The sequence below is a fragment of the Chiloscyllium plagiosum genome, unplaced genomic scaffold (assembly GCF_037043375.1).
Source record: "Chiloscyllium plagiosum isolate Xiang-an unplaced genomic scaffold, Cpla_swu_hap1 HiC_scaffold_21, whole genome shotgun sequence".
In the NCBI taxonomy this organism is placed as follows: Eukaryota; Metazoa; Chordata; class Chondrichthyes; order Orectolobiformes; family Hemiscylliidae; genus Chiloscyllium; species Chiloscyllium plagiosum.
In genome coordinates, this window is record NW_028270159.1 from 18089479 (window position 1) to 18110213 (window position 20735).

The window sequence follows — 20735 nt, forward strand, 5'->3', positions numbered from 1 at the left end:
GGTAGAAACTGCTTTAAACTCTTATCAAGGTTTCCAACTTTTTCGCTGTGTTAGAAACTGTCAGGACCCACCGAGAACGCTGGGAGAAGTCGATATTTAACCGACAGATTAATCGCCGCTTTCTGCCGTGAGTCCTGATAAGATCAACAAATCAGCGGTGACATTCTGTATTGGTGTGACCGCTTCCAGCCTGTGCACAGTCACAGCTCCCTCCCTGAGATACCGGACCGTGCACTCTCTCAACTATAGCTGCTTACATCTGGCAGCCTGCAACTTTACTGAGAATTCCTGACCTTCCTAAAACCGGCCCTGGACAAAGCCTCCTCCCTCCCCGGTTCATTACTGCTTCCATTTGAAGAAACTGCAGGAGTGGCTTCCCTCCAACTCCTTTCGTTAAACTCAGTCAGCGGTGATGTCAGGGAGAAACTCCAATCAGAGCTGCCTTCCCTCGGACACGTGCTTAAGACATTTTTTTTTTTAAAAAAAAACCCCTTTGCTAAGTGACAGAAGTTCATTTTAGTCCAAAAGTCTCGGCAGGTAGGAATCTGGCCTTGCCGCTAGCGGCTGCCCAGCCGTGGATTCGCCGTTGTCCAAGGTGCTGAAACCTCATCCACCCATCAAGGCAAAGCTCCCCAGCGCCCACTGCTCCACACCTGCACCAACCTGCTTTCTGGGATTTGTTTTAGCCAAGGGTTTTGTTTGCTCCAGATCCTGATTTGGAAGTTGAAGTGTTTCACCACCAAGTTCAGCCAAGTTGCTGTCCCAGGTCCAGATGACTGTGTAAAGTCTCCGCAAATGGAAGGGTCTAACGGCTCCAGTTTTGGGATTGACTCGATTCTGTCTCACAGAGCAACCAGCCCCGTCTTGGCCAAAGGAGAGCCGCTGATGGGCGACTGCAGGTCTCCCCAGGAGGTGAAAGCCGGTCTGAGCCCGGTGTCGGATGTAGGTAGCGAGCAGAGCTCGCCTTCCTCGCCCGGCCTGGAGTGCGCCGAGGCGGCACCGCCGCTGCCGGGGGCCGCAGGCGGGATCGAGTCGCAGGCGCACCCGGGGCAACTGTGTGCCGCTCCCCAGCCCAGGACTGCTACTTCCTCCTTCCTTATCAGGGACATTCTCGGAGACTGCAAGCCATTAGCGGCCTGCGCCCCATACTCAAGCAGCGGGCAGACTCCCCAGGATGCAGCTCATAAACGCGGGGAAGAATTCCTCGAGAAACTGGAGAAAAGGGAGAACTCGTCCTCAGACACGGAATATAAAGGTAAGGAGAGCGAGAGAGACTCAAGGCCACGCTGAGAACATAAACAAATAATAGAAGTTCTGGGGGAGCTGGTGGCTCCAATTATCATCAACATTAACATCTTTGTATTTTGTCAATCCGCGTTTCGGGGAAAACAATCTTCAAAAAAAAACCCACAGCAGACAGAACTTTTCAATTCTAAAATTACCAAATATTGTACTAGATTATATTTGGATAAAGTATTTTTGTCCTCTAGTGGGAGAGGGGATGGTCTATAATTAATACAGACAATTACTGAAAACCAAGGTGCCTTTAATTCATGAGTTCAGTCTTTATTGAAACAAATGCCGTCTACCAAATTGTCGAATTTTTCTTTGTAATGTGTGAGAAGATCCGCAAATTGACATTTCTCTCTCGCATCAAATTCATCAACTGCCACTCCACCCAGCCGAGGTCACTTTGTACAAGAAAATGCCGCTGACAGGGAGAATGTGTAATACCCACAGTAACTGGAAAAAAGATCGCAAGTGGATTTAAAAATGTATTTATTTTTTTTTTGAAAGACATGAAAATCATTCACTTTGTCTCTTTCAAAACTACCAGATGAATCGATCCCTGAAATGGGCAGTAACTGAGAACTATGTCAATGTACTGCTCACTTTCAGAGTGAAGGAAGACGGAATATTTCTGAAAGTTTTTTTTATTGAAAAGTTAATTACCAGATCGTCCTCATAAAATATAAATTGTTAAACAGTTACCAATCGGTATTTAAATATAATCCGGGCAGTTCAGGCCGTGAATTTTACAAACGAGACAATGCGCTGTTTATTTGGATTGAGTAAAATGTGTTGCCAAGTGAAAGCTTTCACGAGACAGATGCCAGGGCCTGGAGCTCACCTTAAAAAGCACAGGCAGTATTTTTGTGGCGTCCAAGTTCAGAGTGCAGTTGGATTGCGTCAAATAACAGAGAAACTTTGTCGAAGTGGAAACTGAATTCCGCTGAAGGTGTTATTATTGATTCGGGATAGCGACCCGTGAGTTCCATAACAGACATTATTTGACACACACGTTGAACCTAAAGGTATTTTTAAAAATACTGTTGTTCGTTATAACTGCGCCAAGATCAACTTATTAAAATGGAAATAAATGTATCCCAAATTAGAAGTTTTTTTAGGGGAAGGTGAACAGTGAAAGGAAATGTAAGGACTGAGTAATTGAGAATGAAGTGGGGAGGAGGGAAAACTATTTACAGACTGGGTTCAGTGAATGGTGTAAGATTACAGGGTAGGAGTAGGTTTTAGATTTATACATGATCTAGGAATGCGATCATTGCAAAGAATAATTGACAATTTAATACAGACCTAAAGCTATTGAGTTTAAAAAAAATGTGTACTTGTGTGAGAAAGAGGGACGGTGGAATGATGGAGAGGAAGTTATAAAAGTTTAGATTGTAAACTTCATTAAACTTAAATCAAAAGACGCATCTGCTCGCCCAGCATCAGAGACTTGAACTAGCACCAAGCTGGTTCAATCAGCGAAAAGGGACATGAATAAACAAACGTCGTTTAAACGGATAAGCTGCCAAGATTGCTGCAACTGATCATAAATCAAGGAAACATAACAGAGAGGTTCCGGGAGAGCGGGTTCATTTCAATCCAGTACAACAGAGCTCAGAGGGGCCCCCGCTTTCTCAGGGAAGTCAACCTCCCTCAAGTAAACTTTCCAATGTCCACCTTAACAACAGAATACCAATCAGAGATTCCCAGCCAAACCCGGCCATTCCTGGGCCTGAAAAATTCAGCAATGGATTTCAAACACAAACTGGCTTCATCATGGTCCTATCAGACTGTTACAATCTGAAACTCATCCCTTGAAGTTCGGAACCGTGAATATTCCAAACACAATAGCCCCGGGTTTCACAAAGTTAGCTTTCTCTGTTGGTGTGTTTTCACTCTCTGTGTTTTGTGTTCTAACATAAAAAATCTTGCAATGTCACTGAACGATCTAAATATTTTGGAATTCCTGGAAGGGTTTCTTTAAAATGAAAGAAAGTCTTTTTTGGCGACTTTAACACCCGGGTAAAGGGTGAGAGGAAATGCTGGTTGTTGAACGGTTTTCGGTGAGTCCTCTTGACAATTCCTCAATTCGCCTGCACTCCGCACTCAAGAGTGTTTGACATTACCTCCAATAATTATCTCCAGTAGGGCCCTGTCCGTCCGGGATGGAACAGACAGATCACATTCAATTATTTTTGTTTCCGTTTCAAATTAATATATTAAAAAAAGGCCACAACTTTTCGGCAGTGATTTTCAGCAAAATAATTCCACCAATATCTGGATATTGTGAACGTGTTCCGCCGTTATTTCCGAACGAATAGCCCAACTGTTCACCCACAGAATCCTCCTGAACAAAATCTGGTATTTCTGACTGAATTCTTACTTGTTTAAAGAGCGGCTCAGCTGCCGGGGTCGGACCGGGATTTATTTGAATGTTGGGGGCTCCTGAAAGCTGTAATTGAGGCCCGAGGTGGCCGTGGGTATGTGTAGTGAGAAGGAGGCGGAAAGGGAATGGGTTCAGTCAGTGCTCCAACTGCAGAGAGAGAGAGAGAAAGAGATACCTTTCCCGGTCCTTCCGCCACCTCGGCGCAGACAGAGCAGTGGGCTTCGTCTTGTGAGTAAGTTTGGGAAAGGCTGTTTGGAATTTGGAGCCGCCGAATTGAGTACAACATAATCCATGTTTGAGAGTGCGGCGGTGTGGACAACTAATGGGTTATTTGAGGCACAGGGATGGGGTGTCAAAGAACGGGCAGAGGATAAAGGAGGCAGACAGCATAGCTGCAAATTACAATCCTGTGGCCGGACGGTAGAACTGGGTTTGAAGGCGAACAGTTCACAAGTTGGAGCTGAGTTTAGTCCCTCGCTGCTCCCCAGTCTCCTCCTTGTCAAGGTCTCGCTTTCGTTGGCTGTATCACCCCGTGATCAGTTTTATTTGCCCCTGCCTGAAGGTGAGGGTGGGATCGGGTTAATTTGTAGAAGATTAGTTAAATCGATGCCGTTTGGCGGAGGCGATGGCAGTTTCCTACAGCGAATTGCTGAGGTGACAGTGTCATTTGCAAAATAATCCTGTGATCAGATTTAGTTTTTATGGGAAAGGATATTTTCAATGATTGGGTCTCTAATCGGCCGGGGCTGCTGTTTCAGACAGTTCTGGGCAGGCTCCCCAGTGACTTAATTAAACGGATTATTTTCTTCCCGGTCAGCGAAGTAAAGTCTCCCTTTCCTGTTTGCTATCCCCTCTGTATCACACCAAACCCGCCTGGTAAATATAAACAAAGGTAAATATAAAATCGGCGGCTCTGCGCTGGTACACAGCATGAAGTCAGGTTAGATTATCAGCTCAGCCTCCGGGAGAGACAGCGCCTTGTTTCCAACCTTTCCGCCCAAGCAGCTCTTTAACGGGTCATTTCAGAACATCAGACAGAGCGGGGGAATCATTGCACTGATGCGTTTGCAAACTCTCAGATCGCCACACAGTCAGACCTGAAATTCTGACTCCAGAAATTCAGTTACAACACGGGGCTCAAAAGATCAGCGCTATTTCTCGGATTTTGGGTGGGAGGTCTAATAATAAAAGAGAGGCCTGTTGTTTAAATGGTCCTGCTGTCGCAGCAACACCAAAATCCCACAGCCCGCTCTCCACATTGAACACAGAACTGTCCCGTGTAGTCCGAAGGAGACCGGATGAAATGCTTGGGCCGTTTAAAAGCGACATTGACTAGCATTCCCAGATTTTTGAGAGGCACCTGAGCAAACTCCCAGAGGCCAGTCAGTCACAGTCTGACCAAGGCTCTAGATGACAGAACAAGGAGTTGCTAACGTAGAGAAAGAGAGATTGTATCCTGTTTGATCGAGGGAGTTGAGCTGGTGTCTTTGCAATGTTAGTGCTGCATGCGGATCTTGGCCAGGATTTTATTTTGAAACTGTCCTTGTGTTTCTGTTTTTCTCTCGCTGTCTCCCTCTCCTCTCCCGGCATGGACAGTTAAGGAAGAAGCAGAGAGAGAGATCTCGAGTAGTCGGGAGAGCCCGCCTGTGCGGTTGAAGAAGCCACGGAAAGCTCGCACGGCCTTTACTGATCACCAGCTCGCTCAGCTGGAGAGGAGCTTCGAAAGGCAGAAATACCTGAGCGTGCAGGACAGGATGGAACTGGCGGCTTCACTCAATCTCACAGACACTCAGGTCAAAACCTGGTACCAGAACAGGAGGTGAGACTAACTGACCCACAGCTGGTTAACAACGCACCGAAACGGAGTCAAATCAGACACAATCAAGGGTTCCATTGTAATTAGCACAAACTCTGACTACAGCTCAATTCCAGGAGGTAGCTCACTCAGATATTTAACAGGTCACAATCCCACAAGCAATGGGGGCGCATTGAAATCTCACAGATGATTCAGCTCCATGTGAGGATTGTAAGATCACAAACTCCTAACTGGGTTAGACAGGCGGGAAGGATGAGGGCGGCTTGTTTGGCGCTCTGTCTAACACAGTTAGTCTGTAAAACTTGCACAAGCGGCTGAGAATCACAGAGAGACTGCATCCTGCAGTGTCTTAGGGAAGAGGGTTCACTTTATTACAGTGTAGTCTGTCTCCACACAGGGGTATGTTACCGACACAATGAGCTGACGAGTTAGGGGAAGGGCAGAACGGGTTAAGAACCTGTCACATCTTTAGTTATGATCTGCTTCTTGGTAGGTTCTCGCCCGCGGTCCCAGAATTTGTTTATTTGACAGGAGACTAAATCCCAGGGATCAAATTGAATCAAAATATTTCCGAAAAGCTTAGTGTATCCCAGATAAGGAACTGAGACGGTTCACGTTAAATATTAGAAGCGTTAACTCAAACGCTAGTTAACGGAATCCGTTTCACAATCAAACCCTCGATGGGGCAGTTGTTGATAAACAAAATTCCAGTCAGTAATCAGAAAGTGCGGTGAACCAAGTCCAAAATCTACCCTTCAGCTCCGAGCAAAGTGAGGAGCCGGTCAGTAATCCCTTCCTTAACACAAAACCAGAAATTGTTGGCGTGACTCAGCAGGTCCGGCAGCATCTGTGGAGAGAAACAGAGTTAACGTTTCGAGTCCAGTGACCTTGCTTCAGAACAGAACATATTTTCCTCTCTGTTCATAACTAGGGAGCTTTTTAAATATTAACACCAAACGAACATCTAGCTGGTGCATTAAACGAGCGTTAAAGGTGACTTCCAGGATTCAGGGAGGGCGAGATGCAGAAACCGACAATTGAAACAGCGAGAAACTAGACAGGAGACAGCAATTGTGGTTGGAAGCGAATGTTGGGCGGGGTGGCGGGGGGGGGGGGGGGGAGGGCGGTGGCGAGGAGAGGGAGAGAGGGCAAATAAAATAAACACTGGGAGAAAGACGCCAAAATAAATGTAACAGAGTCACCTGCATCGAACTATCATAGAGCATTGAAACTTAAATAATTAACACCCTCAACCCATCACAATCACTGAATTATTTCTAAAAATCGTCCTTGATAGAGGGGGGGGGGGGCAAAAAAAAACTCTTGCCATTACAATCACTGCCGATAAATCATTTAAACGGGCGAGACATTGGCATCAATCAACATCTGACGGGAATCGCCTCTCCGAGCGGTTATACATTTGTTTACAACTAATCCAGAAATGCAGTTCGTTAGGTTTCGGGTAAAGCCCAACGTTGGTGTGTGTGTGTGCGTGTGTGTGTGTATGTATCTGTGGGTGTGTATGTGTGTATTTGTGTGTCTGTGTTTGCAAGTATTTATCTGTGGGTGTGTACGTGTGTATTTGTGTGTGTGTGTTTACAAGTATGTGTCTGTGGGTATGTATGTGTCTGTGTGTGTATGTGTTGTGTGCCTGTTTGTATGTGTCTGTGTGTGTGTAAATGTGTGTGTGTGTCTGTGTGTGTCTGTGTTGTGTGTGTAAATGTGTGTGTCTGTGTCGATGTCTGTGTGTCTGTTGTGTGTGTAAATGTGTGTGTATGTGTCTGCGCGTGTCTGTGTTGTGTGTGTAAATGTGTGTGTGTGTATGTGTGTCTGTGTGTAAATGTGTGTGTCTGTGTCGGTGTCTATGTGTGTCTGTTGTGTGTGTCTGTGTGTGTGTCTATATTGTGTGTGTGTCTGTGTGTATGTGTCTGTGTGTGTGTCTGTGTATGTGTATGTGTGTGTGTGTGCCCTTCATCACAAACAGGTCCGTTTCTGTACCGTGTCCCTTCACTGATCCCACCTGAATTTCGCCTGGTGCTGCCCATCTTTCTTGCGGGGAGCTGACTAGTCAGTGAGTGGACCTGCGGCTCCAGTACCCAGCAATACCCAGTTTCCTGTCGGCCTTGTCATATACAGGGTTTAACCAATAATTAAAACTAGCGGGTTTTTTAACCACACGAGTTTGTTTTTGGATTAAACAGCCACCTGTCATGGTGACACCCACCACCCTGATCCACATTCACTGTGTGATGTTAATAACACAAGGCGCACACACGGACTGAGAGCCTATCTTTAAGCATTAGTTTTCAGATCGAATCTGTCGCCGAGGTTGAGTAGAAAGCATTTACTAACCACCTCCTTTAAGAAATCAGTTTGTTTCAGTCCCAAAGGAGACCGTACAATACAGACTCCGCTAGAGGAAGTGTACTCACACCACAAACTGCAATTACCCTTAAATATCACTCCAGCTACTCTCCAAACTGGGCCCAATAGAGGCGATGATGAAAACTGTCTACTCATGAGGTACAGCAACAGCACCACAAAGGGAAGCAATCATTTTCAGGCACCCTGGGGCGAGCGGTTACATAAAGCTGTCAAACTAACCAGCATTGAGAAATCTGTTAGGGGGAAGGGATAAGGGCTACACTTGAAACATGGTGTATGAAGTTTCTCCTTTATTAATGATAGGACAGAACAGTGTTGCTCTGGTGGATACACACAAGGTGCATACCACACAGATACACACAGACACAGACACACAGATATGCACAGACTCACACGTATACACACACAGAGACATGCAGAGACGCAAACAGACACAGAGACAGACACAAACACATACACAGATATACACGCAGATTCACACACAGATACAAACATAGATACAGAGACATACACATAGATACACACAGACACAAATACTATGCATAGACATACACGCAGATACACGCAGACACACGCACAGACATACACACAGACACAGATACAGACACTGACAAAGATCTGACGATTTATGGGTCTTGTATGAATGGGAATGGCTCTACTTCCATCATTGCGAGTTGATGTCACAATCTCACTCACCTCCCCTACATACATAGATACACACTCGTAAATACAACCAGACATTCTCTCTCTCTCTCTCTCTCTCTCTCTCTCATACACACACATACACACACACAAACTGGCAAAGACCTGAAGTTCTGTATGAATGAGAATAGCTCTGCTTCTATCACAGCGGCTTGATGTTCTTGTCACACTCAGGGTGTTTTCCATAGGCCGGTGGCTATTGATTCCGATTGGTAACTAGTCTCAAACGCCCCTCAGGACTGGATGCAATGTTGATCCCAACCCTTCAGTGTTACTCCCGTGTCCTCTCTCCCAACCTTTTTAGAAAGACTCAGTCAGAAATTGTGACTATTTACATTCAAGTCTCGGTGAACCATGGAGAACGATTGGTCTAAACTCCTGGGTCGCCAGTGTCAGGCAGCGGGAAAGGGGCCGGAGACAGAGGGGTCTGTTTACAGAAGGTGCGCTTCCCAGCGCTTCACACTGAGATCCCGAACCCTACCCCCTCCCCCCACCTCCCGAGGCTAGGGCCTGGCTTTGCCACTCTGAGGGTCTTGACACCTTCGATCTCAATCCATGAAGACATTCCTGAGCTGAGGAATGGAACATAGCTTGAAAAGAAACAATCGATCGATTGATTAGTGACAGATCTGGGACCCTGCGGAGATACAGGCCGCCTGTCCCAAATGAAACTGGTTTGAGAGCTCCCTGTTCATGGGGATTCTGACAGTTCGGACCCACAGTGAGTGGGACTCACTGCCATCAGTTTAAACACAACCCACACTCCCTCCTGCCTCCGGCCGCCCTTCTGTCAGGGAGGGAATTGCCCCTCTAAACCAGCAAGTCTTCACCCTGTGTAGACTGATAGTTGGTTAGGGTGAACGCTGGGCAGGAAGTTGGGGGAAAATGGGGGTGAAGCGGGCAGGGGACAGCTAAACGAGGCAGCACTGTGGGATAACAGTGACATTCACTGATGGCTGGAGGGAGGGAGGAACTTGTTAGAAAATACTGCGGCATTACCGTGATGTATGATGTGAAAAAATCCCGAATTAAGGTCAACATTCGACCCTCAGCGTAAAACAACTCAGCTCCGTGTGAGGGGACCATCCGCAACTCCAGGCCCTCCTCTCACTGGCTTCACTTAGAAACCACCCGCGACCCTTGACATGATCCCACCTCAATAAACCAAAGGCGAAGGTAACCTGACCGGGCGCGATGCTAAACACAATAATAATGTTAAAATGAGAGGGAAAGTAGCAAAAAAAGACCCCTCCCCCCCGCCCCCAAGCTTTGCTGTTAGGAAATGGTTTGCCAGGCCCTGGGGCTATCCCAAGCCGGCAGCAATGGGCTGAGGTCTCGGGGAAATGCTGTTAGAGTTTATGTTGAACACGCGAAAGAATTTGCAGTTCCCCTTTCCAAACCCCAGGCTGTTGACCAAACGGTGACGCTGGTCCCAGGCAGTGAACACAGGTCATTGCGGCTTCCCAATGAGCCCGGAGAGTGAAGGGCACAGCCAGAGAGCACACGGTTAAACAGCCGGCTCCTTCATCCCTCGCCTGTGAAAGACTGCACCGTGCACCGTGCACTGCAGGAACCTGGGCCCAGTCATTCTTACAGATTTAAGGGCGAGTTGGAAAACACACTGTCAAAGTACATCATGAATAATGAGAATTGTGTGTGGCGTGCGATGGAATTTGAAGTGTTAAAATCAGACCAGTTTTCATCCAGGTTGAAGTTTACCTGAGGATTTCACTCTTTACCCTTCCCCAACAGGACGAAGTGGAAAAGGCAGACGGCGGTGGGACTGGAACTCCTGGCAGAGGCGGGTAATTACTCGGCCCTGCAGCGCATGTTCCCATCTCCGTACTTCTACCACCCCAGTGTCGTCTCCAACCTGGAACCGACGGCCATGTACATGTACCGGGGTCCTGCCGCTCCTCACCCCGTCATCCAGCGACCCCTCGTCCCGCGGGTGCTCATCCACGGACTGGCAGCGGGGGGCGAGCAGCCGCCGCCTCTGCCCGGCCTCGCAGGTGTCCTTCCTCGGCCGCCGCAGCCACGGTGAGCCGCCGTTATCCAACAGCCCCTTTACACCCCTACTCCCCACCGCCTGGACTTCAGTGAGAATCACACAAACACACACACACACACAGACAGAGATACACACAGACACACACACACACAGCCAGACACACAGACAGACACACACAGACTGACACACACACAGATACACAGACACACAGACAGACACACACAGACAGACACAGAGACACAGACAGACACACACACAGAGACAGAGATACACACAGACAGACACACACACACAGCCAGACACACAGACAGACACACAGACTGACACACACAGACACACAGAGACACACAGACAGACACAGACAGACACACACAGACAGACACAGAGACACAGACAGACACACACACACACGGACACACACCGACATACACAAATGCTCCAAATGTTTAACACACAAAAAATGTGAAACCATTTGTAAAGAAGATTGTATTCAACTCTATTTATGCTTTTTAATTTTCAAACTTTTATTGTGTAAAAAGTGAGAGGTTTTAACTGTGATACAAACATAGTTTTAATTTAAACTTGTTCCAATTCATCTTTTGGCGCCTACAGTTTATTATTTACACTTAAAAATATTTATAGTTTTTTTAAAAGCAGAAATGAATTTCGTGTTAAGGAAACAGTCATTGGTCTAAGGTAATGTTGCACTATTTAAAAATACTTTTTGTTGTCGCTGAACATTTAAATTGTACAATTTATTTATTTTGAAATAAGTTACAATGATCGACAGCCTTTCCCCCTGTAATATACTGTAAATACTTTGTGAACGCCTACAGCTTGATTTTTAACCGTGCACATGTTATTGGTCCAGTTTTCATGTTGTCTTTTGACTTTTAGTTGGGTATAGATTGAAGACGGGAAAGTTCACTATCAAGGCTTCACCCCCATGTTCGCCCACCTCCTCCCCCACTGCTCCCCCACTGCTCCCCCCCTGCACACACACACATACACATTCCCACCCCCACTTAACCTCCCTCTTTAACACAAGTCTGATTATTTATTGAAAGCTGGAGCAGCAGCGGAGTTGGAACCGGCAGCTGTTAGCGCGTCAGCCTGGGAGCGGCACCCCGGCTCCGGGAGCCTGACAGATGGGGAGCGGGGTGGCTTGGCATTCTCCGGCGTCCTCGCCTTCTAACAGATAGAAACAAAGCAACAGCAACAGAGAGAGAGAAAAAGGAAAAAATAAAGACAATACAGACACGGACACAGACCCACACACAGACACACACATATATATATATACACACACAGGCACACACAGACACACGCACACACACAGAGACACACATAGACACACAGAGGCACACACAGACACATACAGACACACAGACACACGCACACACACACACACAGACACACAGAATCCTGCAATTCTTTGGTTCCATTTCCCAAAATTCAACAAGTCAGCACCCGCAGGTTGAAAACAATTTGACAAAATTCTAAAGCAAATCCAAACCAAGTTCCATCTACACTCCTTGGTCGGTATGTAGCCGAGTCCTTTTGCTTGGAAATTGCTGTTATTTGACTTCGTCCCCACTCCCCTTTCAATTACAGATCTTAAAATATTTACAGCAATGATTACATTGCCCGTTTCCACCGCACGCCCTCCAACCTGACTATTCAAGGCTAATCTTTAACCAGCAAAATAAGCTGATTGTTGCTTAAATTGAATGGCTGTCCTTTAGAACAGCGCGTTTCCATGTGAATCCCTGTAGCTGCCAGCAACGCGTCAGTCACACATCAGTATTCCGCTTAACGCAGGGGAAGAGCTAGGGGCCGAGGTTCCCATTCCGTTTCCAAACATCGAGTCGCTTTCTATCAATAGTTTGTCGGGACCTTTTGTATCTGTTTTGCAGGCTTTCCCTAAATAAGTGGCTTTCTTTCCCTCGTTGAATTCTCTGTTTTTGTTTACACCTTCATTTGTAAAATTCTGAAATACAAATCATGGCAGAGCGTCCAATACAATTCCATTCAGTTTTTTTAAAGAAAATTATATATGGGTCAATAAAGGATTTGCTCTTATTTATTAAAAAAAACTGGAAAAAAACTCAGGTGTGTATATTCAATCGTAGGAGCCTTTGAACGGGTAACGACTGTTGGGATTTGAATAAAATTAGAACAAGCAAGACATACGTTATTGGTTTCGATGGGGACTGAGCACGAACACTATTTCACAGATCAGCTTGGATCCCTTTTATTTATTCTCCCTCCCCCCCCGTTCCTTACTTTTTGATCATTATTTGTTGACAGGGTGTGCAGGTGAAAAGTCTAAGCTCTGTTGTATTTCAGTTGTCTTCTCCCTGTGCAGGGAGCTATGTCCCATCCTGGGCATGGGGAACCGAGCTGAATTCAGTAATCGTTGTTGGGAAGAAGAGAGACAGGTGGAATCGAGATAACTTTGGAAGTCACCATCACATTTAGAGTTACCATAAGACTCTTGCCTAGTTGCAGATTTGTGTGTGTGTGGTCGGGGTGCGTTGGGCCGGAGTCTATTATCATTTCAACCAGATTGAACCAATGAAAATATCAAGTCACAAAACGATTAACCAATGCCACTGGGGAGCCCATACAATCTGAAAATTGTCGCCCTGATTTTATTTTAATGTTAACGAAAAATGTGCATAAATAATTTAACGAGTTTGGAGAAAGTGTTCAGTGTTGACCCTAAAATCTTGGATTTTAAGTCCTAATACAATTTGCAAGTATTTATAATTAACCGGTTCGGATAGGTTAGGTACATCTCCAGATACAAGTAGGACTTGAATCCAGACCTGCTGACCCAGAGCTAGGGGGTACACTATACAAGAGCACGGGGACAGAGGTCTATGAGCTTGTACATGTTTGAGTATTTTACGTAACAATTTGAGAAACAGAATGATCTTTTCTCAAGGTGTTGCATTTCCTAGTTTCTGTCTTTTAGGGGTCATGCTTTTTGGACATTTGAGGGGTCTGGCGGAAATGTTTTTTGTAAGGAAAGTTTGGAATTACGAATTTTGAATGCCTTTAGTGAGACCGTCTTGCTGGGAACAGGAATTGACAGCTCCCTGAAACGCAATCACTGATACAGAACAGTATCACGAGCGATAAAACTCCATCAAATTGCTTGTTGTAGCTGGCGACAGTAAGTCATCCTCCTGTACATGTCCAGCTATCGTCGTTTTACTTGACCGAGGATTCTTACAGTCAGATGCACGTGAACGCAAGTTGAGTTGTGTTGACAGGGTCCGAGCAATATTTAGTTTTCTTTGTCCATTGCAGTTCCTGAGATTATTTGGTTTGATACATTTTGCATCATAAAAAACTGTTCGAACTTTAGCACTGAATGTGTTAAAATCATGTTATCATAATAATTAGGGGATTACCATTTCAGTAGAGATCGAAAACGTTTCAAAATGCGTCATTATATGATTGAGCGTTTTACAATTGTTACTGTCACAAATGACTAAAACACTATTGATTAAGCATATTTCCCTTTCCTGGGCAACTTATCCTTCAAACGACAGAGGATCTTAACCTCCTTTTTACACATCAGTCATGGCACTCTCTAAAGAATTACACCGCATAGTTATTCCCAACTTCCAATAGGTTCCTATACGCCCATTTTGTTGCGTTGTAAATTCAATGCACTTTTTTTTTTGCAGAGTTCTTAAATCCAAAAAAAATAAGTAAAGCCTGTTCTGAGGATCAGGGAGGAGAAAGTGAGGGCTGCAGATGCTGGAGATCAGAGCTGAAAATGTGTTGCTGGAAAAGCGCAGCAGGTCAGGCAGCATCCAAGGAACAAGAGAATCGACGTTTTGGGCATAAGCCCTTCTGAGGATCCCCCACCCCGCTCTCCCATGACTGGACAAATCTCCAGTAATCCTTAGATGGCTGCAGGATGTGTCTCTGTAACTGCAGACTTTCCTCTTCCTGCATCTGGCGGCAGTTTCCCTCTGCTGCCGATCACACGAAACATCTGGTCTCTATGAAGAGCATTGATTTGTACGGAAGCCTATAACCTGATCTCAAAAAAAAAAGGTCTTCCTTCTACTATGGCAACGTGAAACACACCAATGCAGTAATGTTATTTTTGAGGTTAACTCTTTTTCATTTTAGATATAAATTGACAGTTAACAGCGCAACGATTTATACCCGGCTGTCTTCAGCACCTTTCTTGGTCTTGAGAAACTCCATCAAATCATTGTAAAGTCGGGGATTGTTGCCAAGAATAAATACCTTACATCTTCTTCCGAGCAAAACAACTTAAGCAATTTCCTTTTGTCACTCAAACATCCAAACTGCTCAGATTTGCTGTTCGTGAAACTGCAGAACAGATCACGCCAGCCCCTTCCTCTGTCCTGTTTAAAACTGTAGTCCCAAAGTATAACAATTTTATAAACTTCACAAAAAAAGCATGCCATCTTTTATTGAATTTAGACACGAAATTATTTATTAAAATGTAACAAATCTACTAGTTACGATAAATGCCAGAATGAATTAATCGCAAAACTAAAACGAGAAATGAAATTTGATTTAATGTTTAACTAAGAATTCAGGTCACTTGTCACACTCTCCAATAAATGTGTGATATAAAATAAATTCTCCGTTTTAAAAGCTCAATTTCTTGATGTGTTTGGAAATTCATAGTTTCAACAAAGGTAAGTTTTATTTCTTGAAATAGTTGCAATCCAGTCGTTAGTAAGTAGGAAAACGAGAGACATCACTCCGGGACAAGCTTGTGAAAACCTTGTTGCTACATTGGATGTGCCGCTTGTCAATAGAAAGCTTGGAAACATAAACTATAATTACTACCCCCATCGCCAAAGGGCTTTTCGCTGTCAGGTTAGGAGTTTCAGAGTATACCCAACGCATAAAGTGTAATATTTCTGGAGAATTTGAAGGCTAAAGTATGCCTAATGAGGGCGTCTTAAGGAAGCTTAAAAAAATCAAACCGGATAGTATTTGTTCATTTCTACTATCGAATGTTACATAGCTCTCATTGAATTGATGAAACATAGCACACAGCTTGTCAACGGTGTTGTATTTCATTGCATGTACATAGTATAAATATTCATTGGTGTTTTATTCCGCAGCTGATTAGTTGGCAGTTGTATTCAGTTTATTAAAGGGTAATTCGTACAATTATATCTGTTGTATTTTCCACATTTAATTCTGACCGCAGTGAGTTGGGATATATTTGTAGAACAACGTGATGGCAACACATTCGTTTCCCTCCCAAATTTGCCAGCTGTCATCAGAACCACTGTGGTATAAATTCAGAATGGGTTGAATTAGAACCTTTCAGGCTTTTAAACAATAGTTTACGTGCAATAATATCCATTTGGATGTCATGCTGGAACTGAAAGCCCACCTCGTGATTGACCAATTTAATGTGGTCAGTGAGGTGCACCTTTTACAACAGATGTACCTACTGTAACCTGAGAGTGTGTGTGGCCTAGCTCAGCCTCAAAGTAAAGACAACTCGGACCAATGTGAGTTAATACCAGAATTATCATTTGAATTGTATCTACGCCCTGAATTGTAAGTGTTGGACACTGTCCTGGCTGGTTTGAAAGCTCTTTCTCCTCAATCTTTCTAATAAATTGGTCATCACTCCCGTTAAAACGAGTTAGAATAAGAGAGAAAGAAAGGAAAACACACTATCCACAAACAACTCATTGCCCTGATTTCAAGCCGGTGTTGGGGGGGGGGGGGTTGGGAGGGGGTTTAAGTTAGCAATTTACTCTCAGTTTGGAAATGGAGTTGATTGAAGGAAGGAGTCATCTTATTAAGATAGAAAATGAAGGAAAAAAATACTCTTCATTGCTCTAGAATGGAAACAGGGTGATGGCGAACATAATTTCTGATCAATTTCTTTAAGGAGAATTACAGTAAAATCACAAAATATTAAAATTAACCAAGGTATTCCAAATCAACAATGTTTTCTTTAAAGAAACGGCTTCTGTGATAATTAGCATTTTCTAGTGATCATCTTATCATGAGAAATGAAATTATGTCAGCATCATTAATAGGTAAAGTCCCTAATCCGAACGTGCCAGCATCAAAAACAGCTGAGACTAGCAATGTACCGTTCAGAAGTTGTTGGGTCACTGCTCACGAAAATAAAGCATTCGAAGTTAGGGGAGAGTACTGTTTAAATATCAGTGCTGGAAGAATACAGCGGATAACAAGGCACTGTGTCCCTGCCAGCAACGTGATATTTAAACAGTGACCTTCCCTTTTAATCTCCACTGCTAGTTTTAAGTGTGATTTTTAACCATTGAACGACATTTCGTTGCCACCAGTTACATCCCCAGTAACAATGATATTCCGGATCCACAATGAAATGTACCGTTAATTTCGGTGCGCTAAAGGCACGGGTTGATGCACAAAGTTACTCGATCGGATAAAAGGCGACAGCAACAAGGAGGATTTTTCATAAATAGGAAGTGCCATCACTGGCGGTGTTTGGATTAGTGCTGTCAGGGTGTGCGGCACTGAGCCCTGCAAAGCAACATTACTTCCCCAGTAAATCACCAACCGCATGTTTTGCGAGTCAGTGAATTGTAACAACTTTATAACATTTGCACATCCGTTCGCCCCCCTCCACTTCGGCAAAGGCCACGCATCAGATCGAGTCAGTGCAAGGAATTGAAGCTATTCCAGCGGAGGGGATAGTGGAAACAGCGCATTAACTCAAACAGAAAACAAACGTTCATTAATATTAAATAAAACACAAACACAGACACACGAATAAATGTGTTCAGGTGATGGCCGGTACGCTCAGGCTCTAGCGAGTGGTCACATTGGTCTGGACCATACTCCTGGCTGCTGAAACCTCATTCAGGTCTTTATGTTGGAGTCCCTCCGTCAGTGCTCTTTGCAGACGGGGGTAGCTGCTGAGCATGGATTGAAGTTATGCAATTGTACCCATCCCATACTGGCCATCCGTAACAGAGCCATCTCACACCCCTACATGTACTGCCTTTGTACATTACAGGGAATAACTCAGCCTTGATGATGATTCAAGGACATAGCCTTGTCTCTGGTTTGAAATGACATTGAGAACCTGTTCTCGGCGTTTCCTCGGTTCTTTGTAAGGAATCTTGGTCCGCATAGGACACACACCTGCAGGCAAAACGGGGCTTCACAACTCATGGCGAAGGCACTTCATTCGGACACATTGAGGTTATCCGATACTTTACAGACCTCGCCCCTGGGACGTTGAGTCGATGGAACAAGACGTACCTGTTCCCTATTTAAATTTCTGCAACAAAGTCATATTTCAGCCGCTGGCTGAGTACACACACTGCTGCTGCTGCCCGCTTTGATGAATAAAACTCAGGCTCAAACGGAATGGTTAGAGAAAAAGGAAACAGGCATTGCTTGAAAGAAAATACAATAAAAAGGCTCGAGAGAGGAGGGCAGTTTAGTTTGGCCCTTTCGTGTCTTTTGAAACCTTCAGAATCCACATTCAATCATCTACAATGCAAAATGAAAACGCTCCCTTTCCAACGTGGAAGATCTGAGCTGTGCGCAGCGCTTAATGTATTCTCTGAACAGAAATATAATAAACTACATTGGCGTGTGTGTACACTGGTGAAGAAAGACTCCTGTAGTTCTCCACGGGTTAGAAGACAAAAGAAGTTGCCCGAATGCGTAGGAGAGAGTTATGGCTAAGTGCACAGCAGCTGATTAAATCAAGAAGTTTTTTTTAAAAAAGTATATTTATTTCGAGAAAATCCGCTGTTTAACTACGCTTGTTAGCATGTGAAAGGGTCTGGTAAATCCCTCCGGCCTTGGGCAGGATTGTAGCCGACTCAGGGTTAATGAAGTGGCGGACAGAGTCTCTCTCAGAACAAAAAAAGCAGCACAACAAAACGAGAGGATTCTGCAAGGATTGACTTAAACCCAGGGGATGATGAGAGGTTTCATCTAATCTCATTGCTTAATAATGAAATCAAATAAGGGCACAACAAAGTTTTAAAAAAAATAAATCTATAACCTATCAAACACCAATCCAAAGAACAAAAAGAAAACAGGCCAGTGGATGAGGTTTACAACAAAGGTCCAATTAAAATTTGAAGGTGAATTCACTTTTTTTTGTTTCAATGTGTTACAAAATTAATCCAATAGTTTTCAAAACTGTGTATTGTTTACAAATGAGAAATAACAGACCAAACCAGAGGCACAGCACAAATGAGTTGGAATACCTTCCAAGAGAAACTCAACTCAACATTAAAGATAATAAAAGAACAGATCTTTGAAAATACAAGAGTCAAACAGGACAAGTGAAATACATTCAAATATTTCCAATTTATTTCTTAAAACATTTTGAATTTCAATAAATGTCTGCCCTATCCTTTAACATAACCTCATTCCAATTGATTTTACATTTCATAAAGGACATTGATTTTAATCAAGATTTGAATTCAGACCACATCAAATAAAATGATTGATAACATCCCAGGTGATGGTACGTTTATAGGTTGGGTTACAGATATTGTTAAAGGTGCCTTCAAACTGCCTGGGAAGTATTTAGAAGTGGGTGAAACCAACCTCATAGTTGAGCTTAAAATTTGAAAGTTAGCAGATTATAAACCCTCAGGTATAAATCAGCCTGGATATCCATGGCAAGTCCTCACAGTAAGCTACAACATGACAGTTCAAGAAGATGCAGAAAAAGTAAATCAAGATGGTGCAAATCTTTAGGTTGATCACACGCGTCTCTTTTTTCACTTCCCCCACAAATACAAGTAAACTTCCTCTCTTTAATAAGCACAATTTGAATAGACACAACAGCAGTTCAGGACTGGGAATTCAAAGGTGATGATTCTGGAATTTGCTGGACCCAGCTAAGTGCTGTTCACTTCATTTTGACGTCACTTAACCTGGGTTAATAGCATCACATTTGACAACGTGCCCGCAGATGTTTGCAGCTTGCTTCAGATGTTTTCAGATTGTGGTCTATGGCTTTTTTTTTTTAAAAAAAGAGGGCTTCGTTTCTTCTTGCCCTTATAAAAATTTACTCCAAAGCCATTTGAATATTCAGACTGTAGCAACGAAGCCATTTTTTTCTTACCACACAAACGTCCACCCAAGCCAGACCTGAGAAAGGAAAACAAAAATTGAAAGGAGCAATTGCACAGAACAAGTGTCATGTGAGAGTTTAGACAATAAAACAAAGCCATCATGCTACTTTTTATGCAGCAGGATATCAAAAAAAGGGATTACAAGGAGATCCATTCCATGTCTCCTGCTCTCTAGAGTAGCATCAATTCAAACTAGTCTAATAATTTACAAATTTGATTTCCATAAATTCTACAGCAAACATGAAGCAGCAAGTATTTACACATATTATATCACCATCGCATAAATATACCCAGAGCTCAAGTAGTGTTCCTTTAAAAGTAAACAAAGATTTTAAAAAAAAATTTGCAATTTCATATCTTCCTTCCAAACAAAATGTGAATATTGGCAGAATAAATTTCCACACTGAATTTTCAAATTAAAAAAAAAGGCGTGGAACTCTGATTCCCTTGCATCCATTATTTATTCATCTTAAATACTTTGGAAGATCTCACTTTTAAAATATGACAGCAAACATGCATAGGTAAGTGGCATTTACAGACATTGAATGAAATGGAACAGACTTGCCAATCTGAAGCTTTTAAAGAAAACAATTTATTTTCTACTTGGAAATGATTTATTGATATGCAGATGGACAATGGGTTTTCTTCAGAGTAGGCAGACCTCTCTTTTGAATCATTTGCCTTGTAATGCTTTAAAATATAGGAAAGTAGTCGTCTGTTTAGTACCATGTATTTTTGTTAAATAAGTACTGTGTCTCTTCAGAGGGGTTGTTTGTGATGTGAGCAACACAAGCAAAACTCCTTTTCATATGTGGAATTCATCTGTCGCAGAATACAATGACTTAAATAAGCACTTCTGTTCACATTTTCAAAACGTCTTTGCTAGCTTTGTGTATTTTGAGATGCTGTTTTAGCATCTGATTTAATTAGTGATTTCAAACATTTTAAACTGATGAAATGACAAAGAACGCTCACTAAAAGAATTTAGTTGTAATTTTGCAGGAACACTTTGTA

The 20735-nt window shown here is 43.5% G+C and overlaps 2 protein-coding genes across 2 annotated transcripts in view; one reads left to right on the top strand and one right to left on the bottom strand.

The window, feature by feature from the left end:
* The first annotated feature begins 795 nt into the window (after positions 1-795).
* On the top strand, positions 796-10712 carry barhl1a (BarH like homeobox 1a). Its single transcript, XM_043719745.2, has 3 exons — positions 796-1255; positions 5273-5495; positions 10332-10712. Exons 1-3 carry the CDS (start codon positions 796-798, stop codon positions 10621-10623), a joined length of 975 nt encoding a protein of 324 aa, XP_043575680.1. The 3' UTR covers positions 10624-10712.
* An 8214-nt stretch (positions 10713-18926) lies between these two features.
* ddx31 (DEAD (Asp-Glu-Ala-Asp) box polypeptide 31) overlaps positions 18927-20735 on the bottom strand; it is an 89522-nt gene continuing 87713 nt past the window's right edge. Inside the window, exon 20 of the mRNA XM_043720329.2 lies at positions 18927-19737. Coding sequence (XP_043576264.2) covers positions 19575-19737 — 163 coding nt within the window. The 3' untranslated portion in view covers positions 18927-19574. The remainder of the gene's footprint in view (positions 19738-20735) is intronic.